The sequence below is a fragment of the Chlorocebus sabaeus genome, chromosome 9, assembly GCF_047675955.1.
Source record: "Chlorocebus sabaeus isolate Y175 chromosome 9, mChlSab1.0.hap1, whole genome shotgun sequence".
Lineage (NCBI taxonomy): Eukaryota > Metazoa > Chordata > Mammalia > Primates > Cercopithecidae > Chlorocebus > Chlorocebus sabaeus.
In genome coordinates this window covers 71,523,977-71,536,314 of record NC_132912.1, presented here as the reverse complement: position 1 = coordinate 71,536,314, position 12,338 = coordinate 71,523,977, and the positions used below count along the sequence as shown (strand labels likewise).

The 12,338-nt window shown below is 42.7% G+C and overlaps 1 protein-coding gene across 1 annotated transcript in view; it reads left to right on the top strand.

The window, feature by feature from the left end:
* The first annotated feature begins 2,004 nt into the window (after positions 1–2,004).
* DDX21 (DExD-box helicase 21) overlaps positions 2,005–12,338 on the top strand; it is a 30,386-nt gene continuing 20,052 nt past the window's right edge. The window contains exons 1-5 of the mRNA XM_007963235.3: positions 2,005–2,172; positions 5,661–6,104; positions 8,213–8,288; positions 9,429–9,607; positions 11,342–11,459. Of these exons, the coding sequence (XP_007961426.2) occupies positions 2,086–2,172; positions 5,661–6,104; positions 8,213–8,288; positions 9,429–9,607; positions 11,342–11,459 (904 nt within the window). The 5' untranslated portion in view covers positions 2,005–2,085. The remainder of the gene's footprint in view (positions 2,173–5,660; positions 6,105–8,212; positions 8,289–9,428; positions 9,608–11,341; positions 11,460–12,338) is intronic.

Here is a 12,338-nt window from a genome sequence, read left to right as displayed (position 1 = left end):
GTTCGAAACCAGCCTGGCCAACATGGTGAAACCTTTTCTCTACTAAAAATACAAAAATTAGCCGGGCGTGGTGGCAGGCACCTGTAATCCCAGCTACTCGAGAGGCTGAGGCAGGAGAATCACTTGAACCTGGGAAGCGGAGGTTGCAGTGAGCTGAGATTGCGCCACTGCACTCCAGCCTGGGCGACAGACAGACTCATCTCAAAATAAATAAATAAATAAATAAATAAATGAGACCATGAAACATCAAATAATAGTTCAGATGAAACAAAATTTTTCCTTGAAATTCTGATTAAAAAATGTGCAGTAATCAGAAATACTTTTCCAGCATTTTACTTTATCATAAAATGTAATATTTTAAATTGTGTTTTTAAACCCTTGTGATACTAAGTTTTAACCCTTGTGATACTAAGTTCTCATTGATTGTGCTCTGTACCAGGCACTGCCAGACCATTTTCTGCCATTATCTTACTTAATTTTCTCAATAGATGAAGTAGGTTTTGTTATACTCATTTCATACAAGGGAAACTTGGGTTCAGATTAGGTAATGTGTCCAAAAATAACAGAGCAGACTGGGTATGGTGGCTCCTGCCTGTAATCCCAGTACTTTGGGAGGCAGAGGTGGGAAGATCACTTGAGCTCTGGAGTTCAAAACCAGCCTGGGCAACATGGCAAAACTCCATCTCTACCAAAAAAAAATTAAAAAATTAGCCAGGCATGGTGGCACATGCCTGTAGTCCCAGCTACTCGGGAGGCTGAGGTGGGAGGATCGTTTGAGTCTGGGAGGTTGAGGCTGCAATGAGCCGTGATCACACCATTGCACTCCACTTAAGCCTGGGCAACAGAGGAGAACTTGTCTCAAAAAAATGAAATAAAGACTGGGCGCTGTGGCTCATGCCTATAATTCCAGCACTTTGGAAGGCTGAGGCGGGCGGGTGGATCACCTGAAGTCAGGAGTTCGAGACCAGCCTGGCAAAGATGGTGAAACCCCATCTCTACTAAAAATAGAAAAATTAGCTGGGCGTCGTGGCGAAGGCCTGTAATCCCAGCTACTAGGGAGGCTGAAGGATGAGAATCGTGGAGGTTGCAATGAGCTGAGATCGCGCCACTTCACTCCAGCTTGAGCAACAGAGCTAGACTCCGTCTCAAAAAAAAAAAAAAAAAAAAAGGCTGATTGTCAATTTTTGAAATTGATTTTTTCATATATATTTTATATATAATATATATTTGTGTGTGTGTGTGTATATATATATATACACACATATAAAGACATAGGGGCTTTGCTATGTCGCCCAGGCTGGTCTTGAAGTCCTGGCTTCTTTGGAGGCTGAGGCAGGAGATTCGCTTGCGCCTGGGAGGCAGAGGTTGCAGTGAGCCCAGGTCGCGCCATGGCACTCTCTAGCCTGGGTGACAGAGAAGGAGCCTCTTGTCCCAAACCACAAGACTTCTCTCTCTCCCGCTAGTCTATAAAGCTTCTTGAGGATAAGGCTTTTGTGTCTGCTAGTGAATCCTAGCCCTGTTTGTCCTACCTGACACAGTGAACGCTCATAAAATGTTTAAGTGCACGCATGAATGAACGACTAGAACCGACTCAATTTTTTTTTCCTTCAGGCTCCTGAGTCTGGCCGACACTTTCAGAGTAGACGTTTAGGCCAAGAGATGATTAAGAACACACATCCGCGAGTCTGTACGTGCAAACTCGAACAATATAACATAAAGCACTGAAGATGCTCCACTCAAAAGCGACTAGAAGCCTTCATTTTTCAGGCTGGGGCTAGGGAAAATCTGGCCAGTGTTGGAGAATACAAAGCTAATCTTTGTAATTCCTTGCGGTTTTACCGTTCCGTAGGTGCCTTCTAGACCAAAGGCCGCAAGTGGTCAGTCAAGGCACTAAATTTAGCCACAGTCACAGGCCGTTGCTTTGAATTTACCTCGCGGAGAGCAGTCTTTCCTGCGCTTCCTGCTTTCCCCGGAAGTGCCTTGCTACGGGAAGTGACGAGAGCCGGGTGGACAGAGGGTGGGGAACTACCTCTTCCTCTCCACGCGGTTGAGAAGACTGGTTGGCCTGGGCAGCCTGTGGTGAAGATGCCGGGAAAACTCCGTAGTGACGCTGGTTTGGAATCAGACACCGCAATGAAAAAAGGGGAGACACTGCGAAAACAAACCGAGAAGGTGAAACGGAGGGACCTGGGGCCAGGAGGCACGCTGAGTGGAGCGGAACCCCGGGGTGCGGGAGAGGTGTCCGGGCTGGGATCGTGAGAGCGCGCGGCGGGTAACAGCGCGTCCAGAGACCGGGCGTGGGTCTTGACGGGCGGTCGTCCAGGAGTGGTGCGCTCCCAGGCAGTGGATGCGTCTGCCCGACCGAGCCAGGTCCGCCGCGCGCTGACCTCTTCCTCTGAGATTAGAGGCATCCACATTGTCCCAGGAACTCTGGTAGAGAGGCCCTATTGGAGCTCGGGAGAAGGCCGGGTGTCCCACGTGGTCCCCGGCGACTGGGCGCGCCTCACACAGTGCGCAGAGTTGGACATTCAGTCAGGCTCCACGTTGCTGGCTGAGACATAACTCCCGGCTTGAGCGTGCGCGAAGGGAATTACAAGTCAAGTCAAAGTGGGGACTGGAGGCAGGGTGCGGTGGCTCATGCCTGTAATTCCAACACTTTGGGAGGCCGAGGCGGGCGGATCATGAGGTCAGGAGTTCGAGACCAGGCTGGCCAACATAGTGAAACCCCGTCTCGACTAAAAATGCAAAAATTAGCCGGGCATGGTGGCTCACGCCAGTAGTCCCAGCTACGCGGGAGGCTGAGGCCGGAGAATTGCGTGAACCCGGGAAGCGGAGGTTGTGGTGAGCCGAGATCGCGCCACTGCAAGTCAACCTGGGCAACAGCGAAACTCCGTCTCAAAAAAAAAAAGTGGGGACTGGAGCTTTAGAGTAGACTGGAGATATCTTAACCTCATCTGCGCACGTGGGCGGCGTCTTTAGTGACTTTTTAAACTCTAGTAAGGGAAGTACAGTTTGTTTTCCGGTAAGCTGCCCTGAGAAGATGACGTAACTCAGTTCTTCTTAGTATTATATTGACTAGATTTCCCATGGGAATGTAAAGGCATGTGTTGCGGTGCTGAGTGTACACCATATTTTTTTATATAGGCCAGCAGTGTGCAGTAGTCTTAACCTTGACAGCCGTCCCTTGCTTTGCTGTTGCTTCCTAGTGATTTAACTTGTGACTGAGTCTCTGTTCTGAGATAAGTCAGTGGGAAGAAAGATTGTTCTTGGACTTAGGTTGTACACTACTTAGAATGAACTTTCTTTGTTTGTTTCCCTGCCTTTTGATATGGAGCTCTTACAATAGCAATATTTTAGAATCGTAGGAAGCCGTGGCAGATTTGTACTCAGGTGCAAGAAGTGTGGTCCTGGTTTACATCGCATCAGTCAGTTGCTTTCAATTTGGCATGCTCACATACATGACCAAACTCTGTTATATTCCAAAAGAGACTACCAGGATGGGAAACTTGGTCTTATTTGGTGGAACCAAGGGATGAAAACGAATAAAATTTTGGAAGGAGACTAGCTTGTTTTTTGTTGGCAAGGAGATTATTTTTAATCTATGATTTGAGAACAGAGACCAGGCCTGAAGTTTCCAGGAGGCAGAATTCAGTGTAATATGTATTTCCAAGATTGTTTTGGGGCTCTGCCAGAATAGGTTTCTAAGGAGGCTACAACATGTGTCTAATTGCTTTCAATAGTATGAAAAGTTGTAGGGGGTCAGAAAGTTCAAATAGGAGCCACAGTCATCTGTCTTACTTGGTTCTGAGGTGTCACTCCTTCCATATTCTTGTAACTTATTTATTTTATTTTAAATTAAGTACATCTTTTTTACACAAGGATGATAGACTGAGTTTTTATAACTTTTTGTTTCATAAAATGTCTCTTTTATTTTATTTGTTATTTGTTATTTTTTTTTGAGATCGAGTTTTGCTCTCAAAAATTTGATTTTTTGCCCAGGCTTGTTCTCCATTGGTCAGGCTGGTCTTAAACTCCCAACCTCAGGTGATCCGCCCACCTCAGCCTCCCAAAGTGCTGGGATTACAGGCATGAGCCACCGCGTCCTGCCCTTTTATTTTTTGTAGAGACAGAGTCTTACTGTCACCCAAACTAGAGTGCAGTGGCATGATTATAGCTAACTGCAACCTTGAATTCCAGGGCTCAAGCAGTCCTCCCACCTCAGCCTCCTAAATCGCTAGGAGTATAGGTGTGTGCCGCTACGTCTGGCTAATTAAAATTTTTTTTTTTTTTTTTTTTTTGAGACAGTCTTGCTGTGTCGCCCAGGCTGGAGTGCAGTGGCGCGATCTCAGCTCACTGCAACCCCTGCCTCCCGGGTTCAAGCAACTCTCCTGCCTCAGCCTCCCAAGTAGCTGGGACTACAGGTGCATGACCATGCGTGGCTAATTTTTTTTGTATTTTTAATAGAGATGAGGTTTCACTGTATTAAGCCAGGGTGGTCTCCTTCTCCTGACCTTGTGATTCGCCCTCATTGGCCTCCCAAAGTCCTGAGATTACAGGCGTGAGCCACCATGCCCAGCCTAATTTTTAAAGTTTTTCAATAGAGAAAGGGTCTTGCCATATTGCTCATGCTTGCCTGGAACTGCCGGCCTCAAACATTCCTCATGCCTTGACCTCCCAGAGTGCTGGGATTACAGGCATGAACCACTGTACCTGGCCCTAAACTGTCTTTATATAAATTAATTTGCTCTTGTGAGATAGGCAAAGTGCAGAATTCCTGTTTTGGAGTTAAAGGCTGCAGTGAGCTATGATGATGCCTCTGTACCACAACCTGGGTGAAAAATAGAAATTCTCTCTTAAAAAAACAAAAAAATCCCTGTTGTTTTACCTGGGATTTTAGCAGGAAGAAAGAAAAGAAACATGCTTAACATTATCAATCTGTAGATACATGGCCTTACTCTATTGGAATTGAATTTGGACTTTCTATATTACTGAGTTTGGAGCCTGTTGGAGTATCCTATGAGCTTATCCAAATCCCTTACAGAAATCTGGTTTCCAGGCCAAGTGCGTTGGCTCATGTAATCCTAGCAGTTTGGGAGGCCGAGGTGGGTGGGTTGCCTGAGCTCAGGAGTTTGAGACCAGCCTGGGCAACATGGCAAAACCCCGCCTCTACTAAACATACAAAAATTAGCTGGGTGTGGTGGTGCACACCTGTAGTCCCAGGTACTCGGGAGGCTGAGGCATGAGAATTGCTTGAACTCGGGAGTGGAGGTTTCAGTGAGCTGAGATTGTACCACTTCACTCGAACCTGGGTGATAGAGCGAGACTCTGTCTCAAAAAAAAGAAAAGAAAAGAAAAGAAAATCTGTTTTACAACTGTTTGACCCACATGAGTTGAATAGTTACTAAGGGGCACTCTTCATTTTCCAAGATAGTGAAACTATTGATATATACTTGTCTCTATATATAGCTAAGAAGTGGTTTTTTTAAAAGTTTACTATTTTTATTTTTACCTTATCACAACGCGAAAGTACAAATGTCAAAATGCCTCAGAACTGTATTTTTCAAAGGTGAAAATGATCTTGAAATAATCCAGAATTGATGAATTTTGCAAATGTTTAAATGCCTTATTCAGTGTTTGTATTTTCCTTTTGAATTTTTTAGAAAGAGAAAAAAGAGAAGCCAAAATCTAATAAGACTGAAGAGATAGCAGAAGAGGAGGAAACTGTTCCCCCCAAAGCTAAACAAATTAAAAAGAAAGCAGAGCCTTCTGAAGTTGACATGAATTCTCCTAAATCCAAAAAGGCAAAAAAGAAAGACGAGCCGTCTCAAAATGACATTTCTCCTAAAACCAAAAGTTTGAGAAAGAAAAAGGAGCCCATTGAAAAGAAAGCGGTTTCTTCTAAAACCAAAAAAGTGACAAAAAATGAGGAGCCTTCTGAGGAAGAAATAGATGCTCCTAAGCCGAAGAAGATGAAGAAGGAAAAGGAAATGAATGGAGAAACTGGAGATAAAAGCCCCAAACTGAAGAATGGATTTCCTCATCCTGAACTTGACTGTAACCCCGGTAAAGCTGCCAGTGAAGAAAGTAACGGTGATATAGATCAGGTAAATTTGCACTTCATTGGGTAGAAGATATCTTTCATTGTTGTTTCAGATAAATAAGTAGGTAACTGCTATATGTAGCCTTTAATTGCAGGAGAAAATGTGATGTGTCAGCACCTCATGGATTGGGGGATACCTTAGGCTAAGTGGAACTTCATCTTAAAAATTAGCATATGACAGGGCACGGTAGCTCAGCTAAGATGGAGCCCTGTCTTTTTTTTTTTTTTGAAATGGTGTCTCGCTCTGCCACCCAGGCTGGAGTGCAGTGGCATGATCTTGGCTCACTGCAGCCTCTGCCTCCTGGGTTCAAGTGATTCTCCTACCTCAGCCTCCTCAGTAGCTGGGATTGCGGGCGTGTGCCATCATGCCCGGCTAATTTTTTGTATTTTTAGTAGAGGTGTGCTTTCACCATGTTGGCCAGGCTGGTCTTAAACTCCTGACCTCAGGTGATCCACCGTCCCCCACCATCGGCCTCTCAAAGTGCTGGGATTACAGGCGTGAATCTGTTCTCAGCAGACTCTGTCCTAAAAAAAAAAAAAAAAAAAAATGGCCGGGCGCCGTGGCTCACACCTGTAATCCCAGCACTTTGGGAGGCTGAGGCGGGCAGATCACGAGGTCAGGAGATCGAGACCACAGTGAAACCCCGTCTCTACTAAAAATACACAAAATTAGCCGTACCTGGTGGCGGGTGCCTGTAGTCCCAGCTACTCGGAGGCTGAGGCAGGAGAATGGCGTGAACCCGGGAGGCGGAGCTTGCAGTGAGCCGAGTCTTGCCACTGCACTCCAGGCTGGGGGACAGAGCGAGACTCCATCTCAAAAAAAAAAAAAAAAAAAATTAGTGTAGTGTCACAACGCTTCCTTTACAAATAAGCAGATACTGTTTAAGCTTAGGGAGAGTCTTGGTCTGCTTATTTGCGAGTCAGTCAGCAACAGAAGAGATACAGTTGTGTAAATGGGCCCTAGTTTCCCTCTGAGGGGTTTAACCAAATAAATTATTGGAATTACTGAAAAGGTTGATTGTATAAGTCCTTTTGGTTAGGCCATTAAGTAATCATCCTGGAGTTGAACAGGATGATAAAATGTCTGTGCAGAACCTAATTCTGTTACCTTTCAGAAACTCAGTTGTGAAAGAAAAATACTAATTGTATTAAAAAATTTTTTTTTAGACATGGATTCTTGCTATGTGGCCCAGGCTGGTCTAGAACTTGTGGCCTCAAGCGATAATCCCGCCTAAGCCTCCTGAGTAGCTGGGATTACAGGCACGAGCCACCACACCCAGCTGAAAAATACTAATTCTAATAAATTTTCTTTTTCTATAGATCATGGTCAACATTTGTAATTTTTTTCCTGATTATAAAAAATATGTGATCCAGAGAAAATAGAAAATGCAGATATTTTGAAAAAAGAAAGAAATGCTTCCTGGAATTTCACCATTCATTTAGTAAATATTAATACCTGTACTTTTCAAGTGCAGAAGTAATCTTGTTCATTTTTGGTGTTTCCTTCTAGTACTTTTACTATATGCATCTATTATTTTTAATCAGATTAGGATTGTACTATGCAATTTTGTATCTTGACTTTTCTGTTTCTATCTAAGCATTTTTCTCATTAAGTATGCTTAATGGTTACATAATCTTTCATATAAATGTCTTGAAATCTACTTACTACTTTTATTGAGCATTCAGATATCTTACTATCAAATAATGCCACAGTGACTGCTACCTCATAAACGTTTGTTCATTTTCTATGGATGTATGTATATGAGAGATGCTGCTTTGGAAGAGGGCTAATGACATTTCCAACAGTATATTGTTGTATTGTTGGTTGTGGTTATGGAGTAGATCTTAGTTGCGATCTAGTCACACATAATATACCCAGTATATATTTGCCTCAGATTTTTCTTTTGTTAAGGTTTTATAGATTTATGACAGTGTTTCCTTTTCAGATCTCGATTTACCTATCAAGGTTTTTGTGTCTTTTTGGTTGATTTTTAAACTGATGTGTTTAGAAGAATTGCTTTAGGATAGCTTGTTTTGTCTCTTTCTCAAAAGGTTCTTTGTTAATTTGTGTAGGTGATTATTGATTTCTTTCTGTGGCCCTTTACTTGATAGGAAATATCTGTGGAACAAAAAGAAGGCGCTTTCTCTAATTTTCCCATATCTGAAGAAACTATTAAGCTTCTCAAAGGTAATGTTCTTGGAAATATCATATGATGTTAGAACGTATTATTTTAACAGAAGCACTCCACTGTTTTTGTTAAGATGAACCAGGATATATTCTTACTATAGGCTGACACATGCAATCATATAATGAAGTAGGCTTGTGTATTCAGTATAGTACTATAGTAGTGATGGTTCTTCATGCCTCTTAAACAAGTGGTTAAAATTTCTTCAGGCCCTCTGTGGTGGCTCACACCTGTAATTGATTGAGGCCAGGAGTTTGAGACCTGCCTGGGTAACATAGTAACAACCTGTCCCTATAAAAAGTTTAAAAATTAGCAGGGCACATGGTAACACACATCTATAGTCCTAACTACTCCAGAGGCTGAGGAAGGAAGATCACTTGAGCCCAGGAGTTCAAGGCTTCAGTGAACTGTGATCACACCCCTGCATGCCAGCCTGGGTGACAGAATGAAACCCTGTCTCAAAAAAAATTGTATTTAATACAATATGTATTCAGAAGTGTAATGAATAATGATGCTGGTGAAATTAAGCAATTAGGTGATGCCATGTTAATGTTTTATCTCTTTCACTTCTGAGGCATCTCTAGGTTAATGAGCCTAATTTATAGGTGTAAACCCAGAATTCATTTAATAATCTGCTTCTGAACTAGTTGACGGACGAGTCGCAGTTACTCAAGTAGGTGCTTCCTAAATCAGGAGCAGCACAGTTGGATTGCAAAGCACCAGATTTTCAGGTTTATGGATGAGACTTCAAATATTTACTGTAATTGAGTGCTTTAAAGTTTGCTGATATTTTTCAGTCAAGCAGATTCGTTGCTATCAGAATATTTTTGAGCCAGGTATGGCTTGCACATGTAATCCCAGCTGTCCATCAAGCTGAGGCAGGAGGATCACTTGAGCCTAGGAGTTCAAGGCTGCAAGTGAGTTATGATCATACCACTGTACTCCAGAGTAGGCAACAAAGCAAGACCCTGTTTCTTAAAATATATATATATATATTTGACCCTAACTTTGTAGATGTTGACCAGAAGGTAGAATTCCTTAATTCTGCAGGACCAGAAGCATGAGTAGTATACTTCAGTATGTCCGTATGGCTAATATTTTAAGAATTGTGGTGTGAGATAACACAGTTAATTTGTTCATAGGCCGAGGAGTGACCTTCCTGTTTCCTATACAAGCAAAGACTTTCCATCATGTTTACAGTGGGAAGGACTTAATTGCACAGGCACGGACAGGAACTGGGAAGACATTCTCCTTTGCCATCCCTTTGATTGAGAAACTTCATGGGGAACTGCAAGACAGGAAGAGAGGCCGTCCCCCTCAGGTAACTGTCTTAAATACAAGGGCTCTCAGTCAGCACGGGAAAAAACACCACTTGGGCATTGTGTACATACCCTATGATTTTTCATTGAGTTCTTATAGTCACCCATTTTATTTACTGTGGATCTTTATGTGAAAGTAATCCAGGATAATTCTTTTATATTTAATAATATATACAGATCATTCTCTGTATATTTCAATATTTTAATCTTTCCTACACTTTTGATCATCTATATAATTAATGCTTATCATATTTCCTTCAAACCATTAGATGTCCCCAGGGCTCATAGCTTTGGTCAAGTGTCTGACCATTTTTGCCTAGATGGAGAAAGCATTTTTAATAGAAAAGCATGAATGGAAGGAAGGGCAAGTCAGAGATGAAAAGGCCAAGCCCCCATATTAGGGTGAGTCCATTGGGCTCATTTCTAGAGAACTTGACATTTGATAGACATTAACCGCATTGAAATGACTGTGAATGCCCATGTTGTCACTTTGGCTGTGGGTTCTTGCAGTTGTCTTTCTGGTCTAACCTCACTTGCTGACTGGCCTTCCAGTGTCCATGCTCCCCTTTTGTTAATTTGTTTACTGCTGTGTCCCTAGCACACAGAATAGTGCTTGGCCAATAGTAGGTAGTCATTAAATATTTTTTAGATGAATGTATTAGGTGTTCTTTAATCATGTTAGTTTCATACCATTACCCTATTTTGAGGACCTGTAGCAGTTTTTTTTTTTTTTTGAGATGGAGTCACGTGCTGTCGCTCAGTGGTACAATCTCAGTTCACTGTAACCTCTGCCTCCTGGGTTCAAGCGATTCTCCTACCTTAGCCTCCCAAGTATGTGGGATTACAGATGTGTACCACCATGCCCGGCTAATTTTGTATTTTTAGTAGAGGTGGGGTTTCACCATGTTGGCTAGGCTGGTCTGGAACTCCTGACCTCAAGTGGTCCGCCCACCTCAGCCTCCCAAAGTGCTGGGATTATAGGCATGAGCCACTGCACCTGGACTTTTTTTTTTTTTTTTTTTTTGAGACAAAGTCTCACTTCGTTGCTTGGATTGGAGTGCGGTGGCGCAATCTCAACCTCCGCCTCCCAGGTTTAAGTGATCCTCCCACTTCAACATCACAAGTAGTTGGGATTACAAGTGTGAGCCACCACACCTGGCTCATTTGTAGTTTTAGTAGAGATAGGGTTTCACCATGTTGGCCAGGCTGGTCTTGAACTCCTGACCTCAAGTAAGCCACTCACCTCGGCCTCCCAAAATGCTGGGATTATAGGCGTGAGCCATTGCGCCTGGCCAGCAATTTCATGTTTTTTATATATATATATATAGATCAAACTCATGTTGCTCTAGGATTCAAAGCCCCTTACATTGTTGGCTTTACCTTACTTCTCTGACTTTGTTCTGCTTCAGATGTTCTCTACTGTAGAAGTTAAGACTACAGGTTTTGGAGCCCAATTGCTTGAAGGCTCTGCTCCTTCTTAGCCTTTGGGGTTTAGTCAAGTTATTTATCCTCTAATACCTAGCTCAAAAGGTTGCGAAAATTAAATCAGAATAATACATATAAAGAATTTAGTAGAGTCCAAGATCTATTAGACAAAAATATTAGCTAATGTTATTATCATCATCAGTGTTAGACCTTGTTCAAGTCGTTCTTTTCCTGGAATGCTATTCTTTAAGAACTAGATTAAGAAACAAATACTACACAGTAATTCAAATTCAATTATTTTTCTTTATCAGGTACTGGTTCTTGCACCTACAAGAGAGTTGGCAAATCAAGTAAGCAAAGACTTCAGTGACATCACAAAAAAGCTGTCAGTGGCTTGTTTTTATGGTGGAACTCCCTATGGAGGTCAATGTGAGTACATTCAAAAAGTGAGGGAAGTATAATGCCACCCATTGTTGACTACTCTTACTGGATTTCTTTTAACCTTCACATCTGGCTTCTCTACATGGGATAGTCGTTTATGGGGATTTTCTTTTGCCATGGTTTAAACATGGTCAAGAACATGGTCCTGCATGATGATAGGCAAATCCTGTATATGGTTCTTAGTACTTTTATCTATTTATATTTATCTAGGGGCTTCAAAGGTAACTTATTGAACCCAGAAAAACAGTCCATTTGGGCTCTAGGAAATAGGAAGTCAGAATTCAAGGTTACTCTTGTCTGTCAGGACCTTGGGTCTGTCCCTCTTTCCGCATGGTTGCTTCTTTCTTGATGTATGCAGGCTTTCTTTCCTTGGGGCTCAACGGCCAAATGTTATAGTCTCTGCTCTTGTATTCCATTTCTTCCCAGTTCAAGGCCTTGGAGCTGTATTATTAGAGCGGATGTATAAATTAGGAAGGGATTTAAGGAATTTTAAAAATCATAGTTTTGGCTGGGCGCAGTGGCTCATGCCTATAATCCCAGCACTTTGGGAGGCTGAGGTGGGTGGATCACAAGGTCAGGAGATTGAGACCATCTGGGTAACATGGTGAAACCCCGTCTCTACTAAAAATACAAAAAATTAGTCGGGCTTGGTGGCAGGCACCTGTCGTCCCAGCTATTCAGGAGGCTGAGGCAGGAGAATGGTGTGAACCCAGGAGGCGGAGCTTGCAGTGAGCAGAGATCGCACCACTGCACTCCAGCCTGGGTGACAGAGTGAGACTCTGTCTCAAAAAAAAAAAAAATTCATAGTTTTGGCACACAGTCTTACGGTTATTTTTTTTCAGCTTTGGCAGAATGAATATAGGGTTT